The sequence below is a fragment of the Brachionichthys hirsutus genome, chromosome 9 (genome assembly GCF_040956055.1).
Source record: "Brachionichthys hirsutus isolate HB-005 chromosome 9, CSIRO-AGI_Bhir_v1, whole genome shotgun sequence".
NCBI classification, from domain to species: Eukaryota; Metazoa; Chordata; class Actinopteri; order Lophiiformes; family Brachionichthyidae; genus Brachionichthys; species Brachionichthys hirsutus.
This window is the reverse complement of record NC_090905.1, coordinates 13,908,148-13,932,286: the sequence shown is the minus strand read 5'-3', so window position 1 is coordinate 13,932,286 and position 24,139 is coordinate 13,908,148. Positions and strand designations below refer to the sequence as shown.

Below are 24,139 nucleotides of genomic sequence, written 5' to 3'. Positions count from 1 at the left end.
CTTCGTTAGTGTTTAATGTCGGCTGGCCAACTTTGCGAAGGGGCTTTACCGCCTCCCGCTGATCCGGGGTGTGAATCAGACTCATTTCCTCTCCGACTCTTTTTTTATTATTATTGAACAAATTAAAATACAGATTTACAGTTAGGATAACAAATATAGAAACAAAATGTCAAACTTTCATTCAAATACTGTACATTACAAAACAAAATTTGGCATGTTATAATTAGCAAGCATGGTGGAGCAGAGGTGCAGCATCTAACCTAAAACAATAAATAACGATGTCTGACTTAACTCGATAGCAGTTTTGTTTATTTTCCAATTTTTCAAGGCACAATGCAAACATTTGAAATTCATTGCTACATCCAGGAAAGGAGGGATTACTATTTTCCTACTATTTTTCCATTTCGCACAGTGAATATGATATTTACCCAGTAACATCATTATGTTTATTATATCTGAAACAGATGAGGCCAAATTATCCACATGACAAATAATATGATGTAATTCCAAACATGGAACATTATGTTAATTCCTCTCCAACTCTTACCAGACTGGAGTGTCTATAGAAGCCTGTTTCCACCACTTGAAATAAAATACGCCTCTTGCTATCTCATAATAATCACAGTACACATCTTCCGGAAGCACACCCTGGTTAACTATCAAAGAGAATTCACATGCGAGTGCAGTGCTGCCTCTGTTACCTTGTAAGTATCAAAATGACGCTAATTATAGGTTTTCACATTATCCTCATTCATGGCCGTTGAATGTGCGTTAATACAGAGGCTATGGTTTGCCTTAATTGTGATGCTAGTCGCTCATTTTACTCTTACTGGGCCACTCTCCTGTATCCGTGGGAATGTAAACTGGTTCCGTACAGGTACACTAGCAGGGTCGCCTCTTTTCTGTGGCATTCAGGGCCCTGATGGAGAGTGGGACAAAGGAGAACTTTATCTATTTCTAGTAACCGGGGGGAGTGCCAGTCGATTCAATGTCATTGTCCCGCTGCCCGTAGTGCTCATGGGGGCGAGCTGCAGATGCGCGTTTGCCCCAGCGCCGGCACGGCAATAAGCTGTGTTGATTTAATATCCGTTTGCTGCATGCATTTTCCCAGACGTGCAATCAGTCCACCAGGTTCGGAGGGAGGCCGTCGTAAATGTTGCCGGCTGCATCCTGAACCCCCAAAGCCCTCCCCTTCCTGTGGACAATCAGCGGCTCGCCGGCAGGCCCAGCAGCCATTCTTGATTACGCTCATGACTCAGGGTGCCGATTGGCTGTCAGGGTGCAATCACGCACGGTTTGTCGGCTTTCCTTTGGGCCGCTTCCCTTTGGCGCGGCGCCGGCACGTATAATTGGACCAAATTATTTTCTAATCCAAGTAGAAAGGTATCGACGAGGACAATGTCGTTTTGTCGGATGTGTTGTATATATTTACAGTGGGGGGGGGGGGGAGCAGCTGATGTTGAACAGGAGGTCGTATTTGCTGCTGCGTCCGATGGGGCGATTGGATGGTTGGTTGGTTGGTTGGTTGGTTGGTGGTTAAGATGCAGGCAAACAACGCATGATGGATTTAAATCCTGCCAGAGGGCTGAGACCTGGGCCAGGCAAGAACCCACAAACATTTTGGCTTGAATCCTGATTAATGGATCGGGACTTTTTCCCTTTAACACAGTTCTGTGCCAGAACAATACGGGACCGAGACCCACAAATGTACAATCTGAACACCAGTGCAGGAACCGGGGCCTGAAAAGAGGCTCCATGAAGCGGCTGTTTGGTCTCTGAGACATGGTTCGGATATGAATATGGCTTTAGATGTACTTGGTTCGTGAATATTTTATACGCACTCCTTGTGGGGACGTTTGTCTCAGAGTTTTTAGGCGACACTTAACGGCAGAAAGTCATTCTTTATTTATGAGAAACCTTTTTTCTGGTTTGGTTCGCATTTTTTGTCAGGAAGCATAAATCAAAGATCGTGAGGCGTAAAATATGTAGACGACTTGTTGAACTTTTCAAAGAGGGAAAAACACAAACACGTACCGGCCGTCCTCTTCGTCGGGGTGGGTGCTGATGGCCGCCTCCTGCTTGTGTGCCGTCTTTACTTCTGAACTGTCTTCTCAGAAACGTTGGGCGTGGCTTGTGGCAGCCGACACACGAGCTGAGGGCCGCGCTATTGACGCTGACATTTGTTTTAGGGAAGGTTACTGCAATGTGTCAAGCGAGTGTTCTCCAGCCTGCTGTCAACATGAGCTGCTGTCGAGGCGACGGCTGGAAGGACGGCTGCTGACACAAATTGGATTGGTGGCATGTCAGGTTAGTGCGTAGAAGTGAAGAGGGACATGCGGCAGTTTTTCTGCCTGTCTGCGTGTCATCTTGTTACTCAGGATGGACGCCGGCCGCTGTGCGTGTGTGTTTCTGCAGACACCAGTTGTTTCAGAGGCTGGAGGTGTCGGGAGAGATTTCACAGCTCTTTGAGCACAGCAATCCCGGAGCTCTCGATACAAGATGGCAAATAAAATGCCCCCCCGGACGACGCTGAAACACTTACGGAACCTTACATCCACTCTGCCGATGCCGCCAACAGATTTCCTGCTTTTAAAAAAACATTATTACTACTGGCTGCATGTTAAAATGTGCAAAACGTCCCAGTGGTTTCCGTCGCTGCTTGAAGCTCGAGTGTTAAAGCATTCACTTCGTGAATTTATCTCATGTTCTCTTCTCATCTCACACCTGATTGATCATTTAAAAGACGGGAAAAAAATACAAAAGCAAATGTTTGGCATGAAGGCTTGGCGGGGTGGGGGGTTGTTTAAAGCCGTACAAAGCGTGTGTGTTGTGTAATTTAGATTTTAAACTGAAGAGGGCAGAGTTGCTTTGCTCTAAAGGCAGCAAGGAAGGCCGAAGCGAAGCACTTTGCAAAAGAATGAGATCATGAGAAGAGACGGAATTATTTATTTCCGTTCACACTAACGATCTTTTACTTTGTCACCTCTCGCTTGCAGTTTGCAAATTTGAGATTTCTACAGAACATGGGCATAAAGAGGACAATTCCTAATATGTTGCACATGAGGAGGAAAACGCAGCATTGATTGGTTTTAATCCTCAGCCCCTGAGGCTCGGTGGGCCAAGGTAGGTAAGTAAGCGGGCCGTCGCTGCAGCTGCTCCTGCGTGGGGGCCTGCAGCCATCACCGAAGACGTCCCGCCGGCCGCCATCGTTCCCCAACTCTTCCTTTTTCTTCTTCTTCTCCCTTATCTTCTCCCAGCCGGTTTCAGAGCTCTTAAACAGAGCGCCCAGCCCTGTTGCTTTGTCTGAGACGGGAATTAAGCTGACCTTGCAGCAACTCAGACACTTTATCAGAAGCACAAGAATCTTCTACCCTTTTAAAAAAAGACTGAAATGAGTTGCAGGCTAGCAGGTATCCGGTTTGGTGCCGTGGGGTCACTACGCCGCTGGCCTGAAGTCAAAGCCGGCGGCCCTCCGGCATGCTGAGCCTGATCGGCTTTAAAAGAGAAACATGCGCTCTTTATTCATCCGTGCAGAACCGCTAACTGTTCCCTTAGAAAGAGGAGGATGTTCAGGGATGCAAACTGCACCTTTGTTAAAGTCAATAGTCCCTTTTATGCGATGCACAGATTGCAAATGCAACCAGAATATGTGGATATATTTCCACATGCATGACAGACCGTCCGTCACTTATGTGTAATCTATGCAGAACCTGCCTGGGGCGCATTTCTGTGTCATCGGTCATTGGGTAGCGGGCTCGTAGCCCAAGCCAATAGCAGAGCACAGGATGTGAGGTCACGCCCTCAGCTGGAAAAAACGTGGCAATCAGGTCGAGTATCAGCAGCTGTTGGACAACATAGCAGAGAACAAGTGTTCCTCCAGATGTGCTCGTGTTTCTGAGAGAGAATCCTTTCTTTTGACCGGATTTCCTGCAGCAGTTCTCTTATTAGAACGAACACTCTGTTCCTCTGTACATCTTTGATTCTTCTTAATATCAACCAGAATTCATTGATTTGTCTCAACGTTGAGGACTTGTAGGATCGAAATGCAGATGGCAAATCATTTAGCACCATTTAGGGCTGAAGAAAGGCATGCAGGGTTAATAAACAGTGATGTAAAATGAAAATGGCCTCAGTTTACAGCTCTGTAACTCTCTCTGAGTTACAGAGCTGTAGCTTTTCCCTGGAAGTCGTATGCGGCCTGCGACCGACATTGTTACAGCTCCAACGGCTGACCGCACAGTCGGCAGGAAGCGGCGGTTTGAAATCGAGCATGAAGGCCTGCAGCGTGACGCCGTCGCCTCGCAGACACGGCCGAGCACAAATCATTCTCCACGCTGCCGCCTTTGATCCTTCCCTCGGCATATTAGCTCCCTTTTCTCACCCGCTTCTCCTCCATCATTCATATTCGCGCTCTCTCTTGCTGCATAACTCATGGGATCAATCACCGGTTGCCATGGTAATGAGACGTCCCGTGCAGGTGTTGTTCCTCCACCCATCAGCAAGAGCTCTGCTGCTGTTCTGCTGGACTGTCCTCGCGCTCCGAGTGGCTTCGGCAGCTGTCTAGTTGAGATGCTCTCACCTGCCACGCTCCTCTTCCTCCGGGCTCGGCGCAAAATAATGAGCAGATTCAAAGGAAGAACAAATTCACACAGCGCTGTCAGGCCGCCTTTGTTTCTCCCTGGTTGAAGTCACTCTTCTGTCTGATGGATACTTATTGAAATATCAAGCTCCAGGAAGTGTTTGGCCTCCTGTTGCATATTTATAGTTTAGCATTGATGCTATACATAGCTCAACTCAGAGACTGTAAATCTCTCTCTCCCAGAGGGAATAATCGCACAACTCGAGAAAAACGATTAGGAAAGACGCCCTTCTTTTAGGAGCAAATAAATCACAAAGAAAGTGTGCGAGGAGCGCGGTCATCAGACGACCAGCGGAGGACGAGGACGTCAGTGCGTTCGTCAGCCTGACCTGACGTAATCACGCTAAATATTTGGGTCAATTAAGTTCAGTTGAGAAAATCAAGGTTGTGAGGGCATCTTGATGGTGGATACATCAGAGGCTAGAATCACACCAGTCTTCCTCTTGATCTCTGGTTTTGATCATTTATTCATCGTCTGCTGAAATAATCCATTTTTAAGAATTTGGTTTGAGGCTTGATAAAAGAGGAACGAATATCCTGCAAGTTGCTCGAAAAAATAACACAAAAAACCGTCTTCCTTCAAAGGGAACGTTGGGATTGCCCTCCACAATTTGTCTTCAGATAGATTCTTTGTAGGACCGTACTGGGTCATTAATAAAAAATCAGGAGGATGAGGTTTGGGGGGAGGGAAAATAAAAAAGTAATCATAAACAAGAAAAACGTCCTCGGCTGCAGACGAAGGCTTTTGTTTCTCCAGACAATCACGATTGATGCTCCGTCCCCTCCGGAGGGTAACACTCGCCACAGCGGGAACCAGCCAACCTTGAATTCCTGCAACACTTCTGGAAGTCGGTGTGTTTGCGCTTTATGAAATGTTCCAGCGGATGGATCACCAGCGAGGGATGCAATGCATAAAGAGTCTTTCCAGCTGAAACAAGAAGGGAGTCCCACAATTGAATTTGTTCTTCCGAATGCACTTTGGTCCTGAACAATCGCAAAATGGATTTTCTCATTTAAGAGCCCCTTTAATGATTTCCAACAGCCCGAAGAGAAGACACGGCCACACGACGAAGGGAAGTATTCCGCTCAGGATATGTCGACGGCTGGGATGATTCCTTAACCAGTGAAATCTACTCCTGGGAATCCTGTAAAGCTACTCTTTTAAGGGAAGCCTTAATCCGAAAACGTCTTCAGGGGTCACGCAGTCGTCTCATCATTGCATCAATGTGAAGGAATTTGCTTTGCATTAAAGTAACAAAAGGAAGTTGTTGTGGAATTTCACTTCTCTTCAGCGATGCTGCTAAACTGCACACTGATAGTTCGGGATGCCGCCGGGTTGCAAGGTTGGATGATAAAGAACAGCATCAGTGCGATTACGGAAAGGTCCCACATTTTCAGCGTCCTCAAACGCCTCGTTTCATCCTCTGTCTCAGGAACTGGTTCATATCTTAATTAGATATCGCGGAATGCGTTTCTCAAATGTCACCTCATGCTGTGCACATCAGGTGGAAAAACTGGGCGTTACTGTGCTGTCCCAGAATGTCACTGCGGGGGTGGAGATTTTATTTATTTATTTAATTTGTCTTTTAATATTTTTTTTTAAAGATAAGATTTTTCTTTGAAAAACTTTTTAAAAACTTTTTGCTCTAAATATGCGTATTGTGATGTAAGTGAATAAGACACGCACACACACACACACACACACACACACACACACACACACACTTACGACGGGAATGTCAATGAGTCATTTGAGCAGAATTAGCTGCATTAGCATTTGGTTGTTTTTTTATTATTTCAGGGGTCTTTTTTGAGAAGCATACGATCAATACGTGACTGTTCATAATGTCTGCCGTTTATAACAGTGACGCACGAAGCTTTTACAGCGGCCATTAAAGCGGCTTTCAAGTATATGGGTTCTGAAACATAAAGCAATATTGCCCTTTAGTCCACAGGCTTTTAATTTCTGCCAGTCTGACGCAGCAGCAACGCAACACCGAGCCCCTTCGTAACAAAGGTCTCTGCGGTGGATGCCAGTGAGAATACAGACTTTGGACTGTTATAATCTTTCACAATTACCATTTCAGCTCAGCTCCCTCCTCCACCAAACAGATAAAGGTAAGTTTATGGCATGAAGAATTGCACTGGTGCATGAGAACGAGGCGCTTATCAAGAGACAAACTCGGGTTTACAGCCCTGATCCAGGCACCGGGGGTCAACAAGGCAAACCGTCATGCTGTAAATCTGACGTGGAGCGAAGAAGGCATGGCCGAGCAACGTGAGCTTTGACTCTCAGGAAAATCAAAAAGTCAAAAACACAACAAAATGTTGGGAAGTATTCCACTTCCAGTCAATGGGGCGGACGACGCTTGTAATAAATTACGCACCTGTTCTGACGTGATTTGTCTGCCGTCTATTTCCAATCAATTCTTTGCAGCGTAATCATCGATGTATTTAAACCCTTTTAAATGCAGATGCACCTTTTCCTCACCCCCAACAGGCCCGCTGGGGCTGACTAATCATGCAACTCGTCTAAACATTTGTTTATTTGCTCAATACACAATAGTCAAATGGCTTCACGTTTACTTCCCCTTCTCCCCAGGCCATTTTTTAACAGTTTTGTTTGTGTGTTTTGACCGCAATCTGCCGTAGCTCCTCCTTAATCAAGGCAAATTTCTCCAGAGAATTGCCCCTTCGTGTGGTTGGGACTCAGAGAATAGAAACCGAATTCGAGGTGTGCATGGAAATAACATTATAAACGGTGCTTTTCCAGTTTTGTCTGGAGTTTCTAGTGAAATGTAGGGCAAACTTTAACCCCATTGGTGGAAACGCTGCACAGGAAAATGCAAAGAAATCCACCTTTCCATCAATTTTTATTGTGAAGTCATTTTATCATGTAAAATGACTGATTTATTGCCTAATTACTTCCTTCCCAGACTTTGATTGGCTATTATTTTCTCTGAGATAAAGTGAACTTTGCTGGGGGGCAGAACTACATTTCAACGTTCAATTCTTTTGCAGAGCACCTTCCTTATGCTTCCCGAGACTTCTGTGTTTTTGGGTCCACTCAGCATGACTCACCAACACAAGTTCCTGTTTTTTGCTCCACACAGACCAGAATAAATTTAATTATTCAGCACTTCTAGAATTTGTTATTCTACCAAAGGATGAACGTTGTTTCATCCTTTTGTGGGTTTTAGCTCATTAACAAAAAAAAATTATAAAGCACTTGGATCATCATTTTTATTTATGATGTCCGCTTAAATAAAATAATAGAGGTAACGATTTAGCATTGGCTCAACCAAAATCTCAACAGGATCCAAAGTGTCACCCTGCGAGGTAAAAAGGGAACTAACACTAGCATGGGGTTAGCGACTGTGACACAACGGGGGCTTCCTGTCTGTCGGACAGACTCCGCGCCCCAGACTAACTGCTTGATGCCTGGCCACAAAGCGTGGGTCAGACACTCACCGTCTGATGAAGCTCATGCTTGTTTTTGAGTTCACTCTAAGAATAAATTGATAAATGATTGATAGTGTTTTCATGATATTAAATATTTTGCCAAAACGGGAATATCAGGGAATTTATGCCGTCTGCGAACGTCGCTGGAGCTTCGTGTATTCTAGTCGGGTTTGCCGGATTTCATTTCAACCCAGTAGTACTCCAAGAGCTGATTAGCACTCAAACAGAAAGGCTAATCCCCAAAATGACCCGCCGCTGCTCTGTTATTGGGACTCCTGACTATAAAACAGTGTTCATGTGTTGGTTTTTGACTCAGTCACCTCTGGATTGTGGATCTTTGGATTATAGGCCTGCCCAGTACCTCCAGGCATTTGCTTGGTATTCACCAGGAACGATGTGCATCAATATTCTGGTCACCCAGTCCTATCTTGGGACTCGGGGTTCCATTGAGCGTCACCGGGAGACTGAAGTTTGCATCCCCTGTGAAAGCAGGGACAGGTCACCTGTTATTTTGTTAAATAAACGTGAACCTTATTATCCATGAAAAGCCTCGCTATTGTTTTTTTCTCCCTCCACACAGCTTTTCTGTTTGTGTTCTGTTTACAAGGCCAGTCAGAAGATAAGCACGAACACAACATGAGATTAGCAGATCTATCTGCCGGCTGCAAAGAGCCCCGTCACGTTCCCTCCTCTCAGCCGTATATCTGGTTCTCATGCAAACGGCTGCATCCTGTGCAGGGTTTGGTCCAGCTGCAGTTATCCCCTGCCTGAAGGGCTCTTGAAGGAGACGGCGGTGTCTGTGGCAGAAAGGAGCGTGAGATGAACGTTTGTCAGATGGCTCTGTGTATGTTGAAAAGGGACGAACAAATCGCTGCCAAGCTGATGTCAGCGCTGGGAATTAATCTAGCGAGAAGAGAAAGGGCAGATAGAGGTTCTGAAAGGAAAACGGGAGTCTGGAAGCAACAGCCGGGTCTCCGTTGCAGACCGGAGGATTCCTTCATTCTGTACCTGTCCCAGTTTGACAGTCCGCCAACGCTGCCAACTTTAAGGCAGAGTCAGCTTGCTCTCAAAAACACTGAGGAAGACTATCATGAACGCCTTGGACTTGTTGGCTAGCATAGAGGCTCTATTGTCACATTATTGCAGGACTGCTGAAGATGAGCTTTGCAGTGTTGATCGAGAACTTGAGGAAACGTTCTGACCGGAGGTCTTTTCATTTTAGTTGGATGCGACGGTCGGGTTTAAACGTGTCAGTCACGTGAGTGTGCTGGATTTGAAATTGACATCTTACATCGCGGCTCCCTCGGAATCATTCCTGCACAGATTGAGACAATCCCTTGGGATCTACACTCCACTGAGTGGCCCATTCTATTTTACACAGAGTCAGCGAAATTAGCTTAATGTCTGCAGAGGAACAGAGCGAGCGGTTCGAGGACATCACGGCCGAGCTGCACAGATTTGATTCTCTGGTGTAGATTTTTGCTGCATAAATTGATGCAAGCATTAAAAATCCGACTAGTAGGTCATTGCAAAAGAGGGATTGACCCGCTGCGGCCCTAATACCTTCATTTTGACGTTGCATCTCATTGTGACGCTGCAGCTGTGTCCCAGTTCCCTCTTATAAAGAATGTGTTATACATTAATCTGCTGATGTTCCGGCAGCCAAAGCCGCAACTAGAAAGTAGTGCAGCTTGCCAGACATAATCTGTCTGATGTCACTTACAGCGTGGATCCCTTCCATCAAAGCGCACACAATAATCTGCATTTTAAAAGCAGATTATCTTTGGTGTGGATTATATATGGTCTCTTTATTTCAGTTTATTCCATGCAGCTCTTACCTGAGGTCTTTCTGATGCCAAAAACCTTTCTTTAATGGTTGTGTTTTAATGCTAAAACAACAAATAAATAAATACAAATTATTGCAGAATTCGATTAAGATTAAATATAATAATTAATAATCAGCACACAGCTCAGATTTCTCCCCGAGGTTCCACACCTAAAGGTATTAGGGAGCCGCACTGTGATTTATTAAAATGGCTACCAGACCACAATTCCCGGCGGTGTCTCACCGGATATTTGCCTTTAGCACTAACCAAAACCCACTGCTACATAGCAGTGGTTCTGTTTTCCACTTCTCATTGCTGAGATTCCCCAGGAGAATGCATTTTGTCAGGCTCATATTTTGCCAACACACAACCCAATAACCCGGGTAATGCACTTCTGGCATGCAATTTGTTCTCATTTGTCAGCGCAGGAAGTGCCATGGCACTGAAACACGAGCCCGGCAGAGGGGGCGTGGCGTCCGCGAGCCTCTTGTGGCAAAGAGGGCGGATCGGGTCATCGGAGAGACAATTAGTGCCCCTCTTACTGATTCAGGAAGATTAATGCGCTTTTAAAATCGCTTTTCTTTTACATGACAATGTTTTCAACTTGTTCCTGTTTAAAACAGGACGTGCTGCATCGTCTAAAAACACCCGAAGAGCCGAGCGTTGGATAAATAATTCTGTAGCGTCACGGTCGGGGGGGTTAGTGTACCTCGCACTCGTTCCTCTCTGTTCACCATCTGTGGTGTGAATCACTCAATTCCTGGAACAGGACGGAGAAACCACAGCAGACAGAGATCACCTGTCAATCAGTGCGGGGGGGGCTACTCTCATGCCGTCCTTCTGGGATTTGCACAGTTGATCAAGTTCCTTTCCTTTGCAGCTGTCACTTTTCTTTTCTTTTTTTTCTGCCGCTACAGTTCGACGTATTCTGAAAACATCTCTTTACTGCACATAATTACTCACAGATATTCACAGCTTGGTTTCCTGGTATTAGATAAGTATATATTGTGTTGTACCTGCTCTGAATAATGCATTGGAATGAAACAATGCTATGTTTGGGCTATAGAGTCCATGTCATAGGATTAGGTGGTGATGTGCGGGGAAGCAAGTGTCCAGATTCAGACTCTAGAGGCCGACCGGGATGGATTCATGAGTTTATTGTTCTCAAGAAAGGCCAAACAGCAGCTGTACAAAGTCCACAAAGATGCAGGGAGAAGATGGGAAGTTTAAACCAGGCAGGAATCCAGGTATGGGGTTGGCAAGGTTATGTCAGGTTTAACCCTTTAATGCTACACACCAAGCCCGTGAAGAAGAGCACCAGAGACATTTTTTTGGCATCTTGCTAAAACATTTGGGCTCCCAGAACGGACACAACTCCACGACGGACGGGAAGACAAACGGCATCTTATTTCTACCTTCATCTGGAAAGGGAACGTTTCCTAATATTTCCACCGCCGTGATTTTGACGCTTTCAGCCGTCAGCCTGGGTGAAACTCCGGATGACTAATGACTCGTGATTCCTCTTCAGATGTTTTTATAGCTGACAGCTTCCAACCCGGTAGCAGAGTAGCGCTGTGTCTTTCTGGGAACAACGAGTTGATTTTTGTTGCTACTTGTTCTAATACTTGTTTGACTACCGGAAAAGCAACGAGCGCTCCTTACGGATCTCTAATGAGCGCTTTTCCCTCACAAGCTGCAAATTTGAAACAAAGGCTCTTGACTTTATCCACTTTTGAACGGACTACAAGCTTTGGTTGAGGAGGCAGGGCGACATCCAGCTCCAACGGAGGCTGCTTTGCCTATGAAAGGCTCGGTGCGTCTTCAAAAGATCTCTCAAAGCGCTAACAGGGTTGGATTTGTTTTTCTGCACCCTGGCGGGTCGGATGTCCAGCGGTTCTCCTGCAATGTGGAGAATTCCTGTCAAATGACATTTATAAATAGACTCTGAGTCCAGGCTGCAAGTGTTTGGATTTCTACGTTGGCTGACGGGTCACAGCTTGTCTCCTGCAGAAATGACAGCTTTAACTAGGCAGATTTGGACATTTTAACTTTTAGAAGAGAGCGGTAACTATTGCAGATGTAACAGGTGATTTAGAAGCAACCAGAATTCATCATTTCAATTCTTTATAGACACATTTTTTGGGATATTAAAGGTCTCTCGGAAGCAATAATAGCTATTTTAATGAATATGCAATTTCTTAAATTAGCCATTCAAATTAATGAATTGAAGTCGAACATGATATTAATATTTAAGTCTTAATTCTGTGGCTCCAGAGGGTGAGATGCTAGCAGACGACCACGTAGGCTAATGTGCAGCCTGCGATTGGTGCGCTTTAGCGCTGCGAGGATGGAGCGATCATCTTCCCAAAAGCTCCTTCCAATGCTTTCAAGTATTTTATTCCTCTTCAGCAGGGCATTGCCTAACAGTCCATCTGTCACGGCGGTAGCATTTGTCAAAACCAGTTATTCTTTACTTTGAACTTCCTGCAGGATTCATCAGGCGTGTCCCCAGAGAGGCATTCAGGATCCCGACTCGGCCGCGATGGAAAGGTCAGGAGATTTGTCTCGTCCTCACGGGTATCGTCTCTTCTCTGGCTCGTGAGAGACAGAAAGTTCTGTTGTTAAAGCCGGGCCACAGCCGCCGCCGCCGCCGCTCCATCACGCCAGACATCTCAATCCATTCCCCGCCGTCAGCCTTTTATGGCACGTTTACAGCGGCACAGCGTTTCAATACTGATCAGTCACTGTTCCTTTCCCCTTCATCCATCACTACTTCCTTCCTGCTAGTTTTCTTCCTCCTCCTCCTCCTTTTCTCTTGTGCAACCTCCTGCCTTCATCCCCTGCTTTCCGACAATGTTTTTATCCTCTCCAGTTGCAGACCAGTCTATTTGCCCCTGCCTCAGCTTTTCCTCCCACCTCCTCTCGCTTCATTGGCTGAAGGGCTGAGTGCAGCCGGATGCAAAGGACATGCACGAATGAAACCGCGCCGTGTTCCCAATATTTTTTGGCTTTGAGTCATTAGTGATGGTGCGTGATGAATACCTGGGACTAGTTGAGACTTCCTTGTGCAAAAATAAGAGATCGTGAGGAAATTGAACATCCTTGTTTTCCCATGTGTAACTGCACAGATTGATTTGCTCCACCAAGGAGGTTGTGCTGATGGATATTGGTCTAAGAGCGATCCGGATACCAGTCTGGATAAATAAATAACAAAGCCGGATTTCCCCATTTACTTATAATAAAGGCTTTATTATAACACCTTATTTAGTCTTGAGACAAAGTTAGAGCTTTAAGTGTGCAACCTCGTTCTTCTAATCAATGTGCTTTGCTGTCCTCGTCTTTCTCCTTCATCACGTCACCTCCTCATCTCTGAGCCATTCAGACTTCCTTCACACCTTCCCATTAGATCAAAGGTGCATCGGTGAGCGAGCTTCATTTTCGTTCAACAGTGTGCCTCCCTTTGATTTCGACAATACAGGGAAAAGCTACACAGAGAGGTTTTTAGTCAGCATAATCTAAGCGATGCCGAAGACCGTCCGGCTGACGACGGGCGCTGATGAGCTTTTCCACTGTCACGTTTAAAAGATTGTTGGAATACGCATTGACGAGATCGTGTGGCGCCTCTCTTCAGAATTATTGTTGAACTGAAGCTGCAACCTGTCACGCGACAGTAAAAAATAACGCTGTTGTTTCTTCGCCTGTGGCTCCGGCGTCTAATTCTTATTCTTTGCACTGTGCAGTTTATCTGACACCAGCATCTGGATATCCTCTTCCCAGCTATACCTCTCAGCTCTCTCTTCCCTTAAGATGCTTCTGCTTGATGATTAACATCTTAAAATATATTATTGTGTGAACTTCACCCAGATTACGGCGCCCTAAACGAAATCACTGAGTCGTGTAGGTGATTAAAACCAGACTGGCAGATGTCGAGTGAAGTCTGTGGACTCTGTGCACGAGTCTCCGTTAGTTTATCTACATTACCTTCATATGATGGCGGCAATTTAAAGTCATCACGCACTTTTATACGGTCTTATTGTTGATGGCGCTGTGCACTGGAGCGTGTGTTTATTTATTTCCTTCCTCCACCCGACACACATCCACGCACACACACACTCACTTCCATCTGGATAAACACTGGCAGCCTTTCAAAATCATATGCATTCAATTTTAATTAAAATCTAAATGTAGGTGTTTTTCTTTTTCTTTTTTTTATTCTCCAGGGAGAATTCAATGTTTAATTCATTTCTCACCACAGCCTCGGGTATGTTGTCCTCTTTCTGTTTTTATGTCTGGTTGCTGCAGAATGGAGCTCTCAGATTGCGTGATTGTGTAAACGCAACAAGGGTCCGTGCAAATGGAAATAATGAATACGAAGCGAGAAGAGATGTTTGCATTAAAATAAACATGGATGTGGCTTGTTGGTTGCTAGGAATCTTTTTTAGCATCTATTCTGATTTTTGTCACTATACCCAGAGTTAGACTTGGCGACTGCAACAAAGCTAGACTTTTTATCCAATTAGCCGCCAAAACGCTTAATAATTAAAATCAGTTTAATTCTAACTTGAAGCAAAAATGTCAACAATTTGTTTTGGAAATTAAAATGTTTTAACGTCATTGATTTGAGTCAAAATTCCAAAGAGTTCATTGAAATTTGAAAAATGACGGGCTAAACATGAATTTATGGATTAAAAAAAGCAAAACAAGTGAAAACAAAATGAATTCAATACATTTAATAGTTAAATGATTCATTGCACATTTGCTCAGGTGCTGAGTCATCATACTCAATGTAAAGCTTTAAAAAATACAATCTCAATCATCTTTGACATGACTGAGTAAATCAAGTTGACCCCCCCCCCCCCCCAAAAGAAAAAAATAAATAAAATAAAATGTAATATATAATATATTTTTCTTTTAAAGACTTGTATTCTTTGATTTGTAAAATGAACACTGAGGAACAGGACAGAGCAACTGATCGACGTCAAAGATACTTTCATTCATGATTAGGTAGTGTAACACACACAATCACACGTGTGCTTTTCGCTTGTTTTGTGTTGCAGGGCGGGACAGACTGCACCGCCCTTTGGAGGAGACCCCTCCCATTGAACTGTAGCTCGTAATGCTACTTTCCCATCGGCACCTGAAGGCATTCATTCTTGAGCAACAGGACGTTTAGCGCACGCTCCGTATCACACACACACACTCCTTCACAAATAGTTCAACAGATTCACGATACGGAAAACTCTTTGTTTCTTAAATTAAACAGATATTCTGAATCATCAGCTGGACACAATACCAAAAACAATGTGCTTTTCCCCATCGTGCTGAGTTTAACACGCCCTCCAGTGGCTGCGGCGAGTGCCTCCATCGCCCGCTTTGAGGGGTGTGGTCATCACAGGGTACGTCAAGGTGGCCTCTCGCCGTGAAACTTTCGATGTCTGTACCTGCTGTTCTTCTCCTTGGTCATGTTGATGCAGGCGTTGTGCTTGTTGCTCTGCAGGTGGTTCCAATACTTGATGAGTTCATTGGGTTGGAACTGATGGGATGTGATCAGGTGACTGTACTTACAGCTAGAGTAGGAAACTCGCCAGTGATTGAAAAGGAACTCGTTGGGGGGAGGCACCGGGTCGATCCGCAGCTTCGCCAGACAGATGCCCACGTATACGTCCTCCAGGTGCAGCCGGCGTATGCTGAGCGAGGCCTGGTAGATCAGGCCCGCCATGTCCCCCGAGAACACGTACCCCGTGCCCGAGCAGAAAGTCGGGTAGCGCTCGCTTGGGTACAGCTCCGGCGACATGTACCACTTGCTGTCCTTGTTTCGATTTGGTGCATAGCCCCTCATCAGGTAGCCGGTAAAGTACCGCTGTTTGGGGGGCAGGTCTGGCTTCAGCAGCTTTTGAATGAGATACTCGGTATTGACAAACATGTCGCTGTCTGTCTTCATCACGTAGGACGCGTGCGGGCAATGGGTGGCCACCCAGTTCAAGCCCATCAGGGTCTTGATGGTCAGGTTGTAATACGTATCCTGGTAGTCCTGCTGGATGATGTCATGATGCAGACGGCTTTCTTCCTCGATGCTGCTTTGGAGGTTGGTGTCCGAGCTCTGTCCCGTTCCAAGCAGGAAAAGGCGGACCAACCCCAGACCCATTGCTACGCTCTCGTTCCCCCACGTCTGGCGGATGGCGTTGCGCGCAGCTGCCTGGCCGGGTTCCGCAACGACTAGAAGGATGAGGAAGGGAGTGCTGTCCCTGCATTTGGAGGGCTCATTCAAGATGTAGCGGTAGGGCTGGGCGCTCAGTCTCCCGCCCACACCCATCTCTTTCTGCAGACTGTTGTTGGTGCTCATGGTGTCCCCGAGTCCCATTACACCACCCCTGGCTCCTCCCCCTCCTGTCTCCCCCAGTGCCCCATCCACCTGCTGAGAGCTCAGGTTGAGCGGTGGCTTTGGCGGTGCGTTCCCGTTCTCCCTCCACAGGCTCCTCAGGGAGTTGCTCTGGTTAGCGTCTCCCTTGGGGCTGCGGAAGCCGCCGACAGCGTAGGCCAGCGGGTTTTCCCGCACCTTGCTGTGTCCCGGCAGCCAGTCCTGGAGGCTAAAAAATAAGAATAGGGTGACGAGCAGAGTCAGCGAGAGGAGGCCGGCCATGTGGGTCCGGAAACGCTTGACGCTCCAGGTCATCTTGATGGAACAGCAGAGCCGTCGTCTCCACTGCATGATCTAGATCGGGGTTGCAGGAGGCCGTTGCTGATGGAGAGAAAGAAACAGACAGAACAGAGTTGGAGATTTGTTTTTCTTGTAAGAACAACTAAGCTAAATTGCAAAAGCACCACTTAGAGCATTTGGTGAATGCGGCGCCCACTCTGGTAAGTAAGTTGGAGATTTTGAGACGGAAAAGTTGTATTAATGTGACAGCATCGGAACATTGCTGATTGGACGGGAAGGCGGAACTCAGACGGCTCTGGGGATTTCTGGAGAATTTAATCGGTGGATTCAGCGGATGCTTCTGGAAGCAGGTCAGCGGGAAAGATTGCTGCTGTGGAAACTCATTTGCATACATCGTTTAAAAAAAGAAATGTCACGTCCAGACGTGTAGCTCGCCGGAATGAAACAAATCGACAACGAAACGCAACTGACAAAAGGAGCACATTACACTCCACTGTGTCAGAAAACGAGAACATTTCCTCCATCCCATCTCTCAGTTCATCTAAAAATATATGAAGCATCGAAAACGCTCTTCTTCTGGGGAAACAATGGGCCGGCTGTCTGGCGCTGGAATCAGAGAGATGGCGGTATGAAGTGCAGGGTTGCTCAACACGGAGCCAGCTAACGCTAGTCAGAGCTGCTTGGCTGATCGAGCGTCATCCACCTTTTTTTGTGCACTTGCAGACCCAACTTAATGATATGCAATCGCACGCTGCACGTGAACACTGTCGTAGAGACTCGCGTGGCGGACGCAGGCGCGCATCACGCATAATTATGTTCGTGAGAAATGCATCACCTTTTTGCCGTTAGCTTACCGACACGCAGAAAACAGGATGTCTTGCAGGTTGGAGACGTTATTGAATATTAATTAAGCAGCAGTGCAAGAATCCATCCGTCCTTTCTGACGGTCGATCTACAAACCACCTGTGTTTACTTCTATTTATTTGCTTGCTCACTTTTATTAAGCCACACACAGGCTCGTGTGAGGCAGATTTTCTCAACTTTGAATTTTAATTTCCCGGCTATGTTTGCTCATTCATCATCACAACCCGCAAGGAACACAATAACCTTTTCAGGCGAGTGTGCTTACCCAGCGCGGGCAATTACAGGAGAATGAGAGGGGCCAGGGCGGGCTTTGTTTTAAAGGTTAACATACTTTATATCGGAGCCCGCCTGGCGCTTGAGAGATTTCTGCTGTCAACCAAATGAACATCTAGTTACGAGAGCGCTGATGAAGTGTGCACACACAGAAGGGCGCATGAAGACGTCAATACGCATTCACTCAGGGATACACACGCTTAATGGACGCCCATTGCCCACAGACACCCACACCCGCCCACACACTGGCAACCGGGCGACCATGACCAGTTAGGCGAATGCATTTCACTCATCGCTCAGAAATAAGACTTTTTTTTCAAATTCTAAGCAGTTCCATTTCATCTGCCAGCGCCTCTCATTAATTCATTTTCTCAATGTCGCCCTAATGCAAGTCAATCAGTTACACTAGCGCTAATTAAAGCCCCAGCGATTATACAGCGGTCAATAATCTGACCGAAGACGTGGCAAACGAGCCATGTGTTATTGTGGAGACTCTGTAACCATGACAGCCTTAAAACATAGGGGTTGGGCGGGGGGGGCGACGTGCCACAGTGTGCTGTCTTTTTCCATGAATATCCTCGCCTGTCGTCGCCTCCGCGTTCTGTCAAACTATGGCCGCGGTACCGCTCGACTTGCGTTTTTTGCATTTCCATTGGCAACAACAACAAATAAAACGTCAGTTACTACCGGTTTAGTACCTGCTGTACTGCAGCTCCAAGTTAGCCAAGCAGGTGCTAAAGGGTCAGATGAAACTTTGCACGCCGCTGATTGGCCAATGGCCATCGATCACAGAGTATCCTGCAGAGCACAAATCAATGGCCGCCGCACTCAAACAGCTGACGAGAGCATCAAGAGGTTCACGGGGCATTTAATTTACCCCGAGGAGACACCGATAGAAAACAACCAGCAGAAGTCGATACTGTGAGTGGCGGAAATGTAGCTAAAGTCATCATCAAGCTGAAGATAAGTCTGCGGTACGTAAAAAAAAAAAGGACAAATGCTGAAGAATTTAAATAACGTGGCTATTAAAATGTAGGCTTTGATTACACCTCAATTAAACCACATTTCAGCGTTATGACAACCCTTTTGGTGCGGCAAGTATTTTCTCAAAATGTATTTTTGTTTTTGTTGTGTGAAAAGCAGATTTCAATTTCGATATAAATCTCAAAATATAGACTTAAACCCTCACAACATTCAGTTTTCCAAGAAATGCAAAGTTTTGAAACCTTCCAAACAATGCCGGAGCCTTTCCCGCCGCTGTGGGAAGCTGAACTCTGCTGAGGGAAACCAGCTGTGTTCACACTCACGGCTCCTGCTGCACGAAATGAAAGCACGAGACAGCGCTGTTATTACAGCCAACGACTGTAGCTTCATTGTTCCCAACGTCGTTCGTGGCTTTGCTAATCGCAGGTAGATTACCTATTGCTGGTCAATGTTTCGGAGATGAGATAAACTTTATCGATGCCACAATCGGGACCCGCCCAGTGGCAGGACACTGCAGCGAATGAAAAAGGTAGAGAGAGAATCAACAGAGGCCCCGCCACAGATCTCCGTCTCCTCAGCAGGTGCAGGAGACGCTGACCCTTCTTGCACAGAGGCTCTGTTGTCAAGGTGAACAATCAGGTACTTGTGTGTCGTCACTCGCTCGATGTCGCGTCCCTGGTGAAAGGTTGGCGGGTTTCCTCTGACCATGTCCTTTGTCTTGCAGGAATTTATTTGAAGATTGTTTTGTCTGCGATAAACTTCCTGGACTCAATGTCACTCTAAACATTCCGCGTTCACATCCATCTGTTCCATCTTCTGGCACTGCTTATACTCTGCAGAGTCCTAGGCGGGTGGAGACTATCCCAACTGATATTGGGAGAGGGGGTGGAGTACATCCTGGATGGGTCAACATTATCAACAGCACCCTTGATAAAATAAATATAACCAGGCAGGAACAACTGGTAATGTTCCAGGACTATAAGCAACTGGATCCCGGGTGCTTAAAATAAAGATGTGGTCGGGCAGATGAGTCACGGAGGGGCGGAGACACGGCGGAGACACGGCGGAGACACGGCTCCACCTCCAGCATGTACAGCTGCGAAAATGCAGAATAAATCTGAAGCACCGTTCAGGAAGGGATTTTTATTGATAGTAACTGACGAACAAACTCAAACATAAAACGCCGATCGTGAGATGAATGGAATTTGTGATGCTCGCTGTTAAAAATAGCGCCGATCAAAAGTCAACAACACGTGTTTCCGGACTCCTTCGGTCGTCCTCCGGTTCGTCTGCGGACGGTTTTCACAGGGAAACAGTCGGATAAGAACAGTCGGATAAGAACAGTGAACGAAGGGGATGGAAATGCTCTTATTTGTGTTACTGGTTCGGTGGCGTGACCCTCCGGCGTGCGTGGGACTCGAGCCCTGCTGGGGTTACTGGTTCGGTGGCGTGACCCTCTGGCATGCGTGGGACTTGAGCCCTGCTGGGAGAGCGAGGGTTCAGATAACCTCCGTTTCTTCACCGTTCACTAGAGGCTGGTTCGATCTGGGCCCCCCTCCCAATCATAAAATAAATCATCTCCAACATCAAATATGCCCACTTACCCCTCTCAGAGCAGGAATCTTTATTTGCCCCCCCATTTTGAGCCTCTCTACACTTTGTAGCTTGTTTTATAAACACTTGCGCCGCCCTCCTGGGTTCTGTGAAGCTTTTTCTTTTGGAACAAAAGGGTTATAAATAAAGATTGATTTTTGGCTCTTGCACGAACTGACCTTCCACAGATGAAAGACATTTAATTTACACATTTAGAGAACATTTGGATTCATTTGTCCTTTAAAAGGCGGCTGGAACAAAACATCGAGCAGCCTCTTAAAACTGGTCTTGGGGGGGGGGGGGGGCGCCTCTGGGATATAAACCTTTGGCAGCCCGGAGTTGCTGCAGTAAATGTTATGACTGATTTTATTCCACCCAGTGTGAGTGATATTCTATTTCTCCCATCGTGCTGCTGCAAACTTTTACCGCTGAATCTAATTCCGGCTCCATTTCTCTTTTATATCCTGAATAAAAGCCTGGCTGGGGGCTATTCTCCCTTTCCCCCCTTTCCGGGGGGCGTCGCTTCAGAGCAACGCCAATAAATTGCGGGGTGTTTTGGAAATTGGACCGCGTTAAAGTTTTATCATCCGCTGGCAGGTGCGCGCAGCTGCTGCGTCTTTGCGCGCGTCGCGCAGCAGTCAGCGGGCGGAGCGGATGATTAGCCAATGGGAATTCCCTGACCGGTGCTACTTGGCAGGTCCAAAACGGGTTTCCTAAACTTGACATCTGACAGAAAGGGGGGGGGGGGGGTCCTGATGGAGGAGATGTCTCAGGGTGGATGGATGGAGACAAGGGTGAGTGGGGGTGTAATGGAGGGGGCGTGCATGCAGCGTGGCTCACCTCCTCCTCCTCATGCTGCTGCGGTCGGCCGGTGGAGCGCGTGAACCCCGGCGCCTCCACGCGCCATCAGCACCTCCTCCCTGGATCGGAAACAAGCCGCTTTGGTGGCCCTCCTCCTCCTCCTCCTCCTCCTCCTCCTCCTCCTCCCTCTAATCGCTCTGACACCTTGGACGTGTCGCGTCCGTCCACGTCCTCATCCCCTCAGGCTCAACTAACCTGCGGGTTCTCCTCTCTTTTATTTTTTTGCCTCTCCTCCTCCTCCTCCTCCTCCCCGCTGTCCCACAGCGTCCCTCCGCCTCGCCGCGTAAAACGTTTGCGTCCCTCTGGCTCAGTCGCTGTTTTGTTGGTCGAGGTAAAGAGGAAAATAGCAGCACGACAGCATCCACGCGCGTTTATCCCTGATAAAGGAGAGGAGCGCGGCGGAGGAGGAGCGGCAGGAGCGGCAGGAGCGCGTCTGCTCCTTCACAATGCGCTCCTGGATGATGAACAGAACAGGACAAAAAAGAAAAGAAATATCCTCTCCTCCCTCCGAGTCCACTCTCCCCTAAAACACGCTCCTCAAGTCCAGAACCAGAACCCTGAACCTCTTCGTCCTCCCTCTTCCTCCTCTTCGTCTTGGACCGACAACTGTCGGATTTCCCAACCGGGCAGGGGAGCGAGCCACTCCGCGCAGACTGGCCGTCCGACGCCGCTGCTGTGACGGCTCGCCCCCTCCACGTCACGGATATACGAGCGGAGCATCTCACGTGACCCCGTTGGATGGCTGATGCTGCGTTCACGGGGAGTGGGTGAAAAAACAGTTATGAACATTTGGCGCACCCCGCCCATCCCAAATGCCACCCCCCCCCCCCCCTCCCCCGCAAGAAGGGGCGGTTATAGATCGATCATTTCATTCACAGTGGAAAGACGAAGCTTTTTTTTTTTTTGATCTGAAGCTGCTTTTCTCTATTTCTGGACATGACAGTGCTTTAAAAAATAAAATAAAAAAACGTCAATTTGTTTATTATTAGCAATTTAATGTTCATAACACCATAACATTTTATTTATTCAACCTTTTTTTGTAATTTTTCCTCGAGTTTTTATGTGAAGCTTGACTTACCGAGAGAATAACATTTAATGGTCAAAATTGATTTTCAAATATAACTGTAATTTCACTCTTTTGTGTCTGCACGGGAGCAGCTGTGCTCAGAACCAGGTGATCAAGAAGAATAAAAAGCAGCTTAAAACCTCGATGTGTTCATATATTCTTGATTCCTATAAGGTATTTATGTATAATGTAAAATATTAATAAACATTACCGCGCAGATTTTTCTCCTCTTTGGGTCGACAAAACAAAAATGATTGACACAATTCGATTTACTGGGTCTGTGTGATTCTGTGCTTTGACTCGCAGCGGATGCGTTAAAGGTCTCAAACATCTGCCACGGATTAGGAAAAGGAATGTCAGCATTCAGCCTGCTGGTGGATGCGCATCCACACACTCCCACCGTTCCCATAATCACATGAATGCAGCATCCCCCCCCCCCGTAGGTGGAAGAAAAAGGGCTTTTAACTCGGTAAGAGCAGGGAGGCCGGTGGTTGTCTGCCAACAGCTGGATTTGCCACCATTGTCGGTCTTTGCCTGTACGCACATCTGTCCGTGTTTGTCACAGCCGCCCAACACGATGCACACACGCGCTTCTCAACTATATTTAGCATCGCATGACAAACACAGAAACAAATGCTCCAGGTCACCGACGGCTTTGGCTCTCTCCCTTCCTGCGGTAGCATGAGGATGCAACCCAACCCGCCTCGCTAATGACTCTGGAGCGCAGCGTAGACCCGCCATCGGCCTTCAGTCATGTTTGCACCTCCAGAGATGAAAAGCGTCTCGCTTCTTTTCCTCTCTCAGCAGAGGAGGAGCAGATGGAATGATGGGCTCATGCAAAAAGCAGGGCGGAGAGAGCAGCCTCTTGCAGCACTATTGTAGCATGGGAGCACAGGTGACTGAATAATTAATAGGAGATGCGTCCTTGACAGATATACTTTGGAGGCCATTAGCTCTGCTACCTGGCCAGCGAAAGCACATTTGTCACAAGGAAGTAACACCGGGGAGGTGATTGATTTCCTCTTGCCGTTTGGCCGTTAGGGAGCGCGCATCTATTAGAAAGGCGACTTCCTCAACACGTCCAGCCCGGCTGCCTCGGCAAAGACTTGCATATCAAAAACGTAAATTGTCATCCTTAATTGTCAGTGCTCGGGGAGTATCTTTGGAACGCCGTGTCTTGCTTCTCCCTCTGCAGCCCTGAAGAAGCCAGACTTCTGCACACAAACACACACGACCTTGTGTGTATGATTTATTACTTTCCTAACATCTCACAGTGCTGCCTCCTGCAGTCGTTGGGCGTCCTTTTAATATCACGAGCTGCAATGTTATTCACAAAATATGACTGCTGTGAAAATGCAAGAAAAGACAGAGGCCTCACAAAATGGTGAAAACGGCGCCGACTTTTCTTTGCAAAAGCAACAAGTTCAAACACAAATGGGGCAGGTCATGGAAACCTGGTAGCACGTTCACATTTGTAATTTCCATGCTTTCCGTTCACTTTAATGGTAGGCTATAAAAATAAATGCTGACTAAGGCGAATAAGCAATTTCCATCCATCCATTCAGAGTCCATTGTTTTATCTCTGCTCTAATTCAGTTTGGTGGATATTCTCCTCGGGATGTTCTCGGCTCCTCTTTCTCTCCTCTCAGATCGCACCGGAGGAAGGGAAGGTTGGTTCATCTCAACATCACGCCTTTTCAGAAATCCAGTCTCTGATGAAATGTGAGCTGTTATTGCTTCTCTTAAAAGAGTGCGGGCCCAATATCCTGTGGCCGGGCCTCGAGAGCGGGATGACTCGGAATATTTCATCCCTCACTCCGACCTCTGCTCAGTGAACGAAACCCGGAGGTGATGTCGGAGAGCAGACGGCACGATACTGGAAGCTAATCAAGTGTAAAATTACAGGCGTTTGA

The 24,139-nt window shown here is 46.8% G+C and overlaps 1 protein-coding gene across 2 annotated transcripts; it reads right to left on the bottom strand.

The window, feature by feature from the left end:
- Positions 1-14,838: 14,838 nt before the first annotated feature.
- On the bottom strand, positions 14,839-21,940 carry b3galt2 (UDP-Gal:betaGlcNAc beta 1,3-galactosyltransferase, polypeptide 2). Of its 2 annotated transcripts, none has more exons than XM_068743311.1 (2): positions 21,140-21,940; positions 14,839-16,666 (listed from the first exon to the last, which is right to left on the bottom strand). In XM_068743311.1, the coding sequence occupies exon 2, from the start codon at positions 16,634-16,636 to the stop codon at positions 15,329-15,331; it is 1,308 nt and encodes a 435-aa protein (XP_068599412.1). In that variant the 5' UTR covers positions 16,637-16,666; positions 21,140-21,940; the 3' UTR covers positions 14,839-15,328. The 2 variants fall into 2 exon arrangements, 1 of the variants encoding a protein (XP_068599412.1); XR_011105642.1 differs by lacking the exon at positions 14,839-16,666 and adding an exon at positions 19,845-19,995 and having other exon boundaries at positions 21,140-21,213.
- Positions 21,941-24,139: the final 2,199 nt, after the last annotated feature.

Excerpts from the sequence above, each read along its gene's own strand:
- b3galt2 (XM_068743311.1), bottom strand. The coding sequence starts at position 16,636 with ATGCAGTGGAGACGACGGCTCTGCTGTTCCATCAAGATGACCTGGAGC.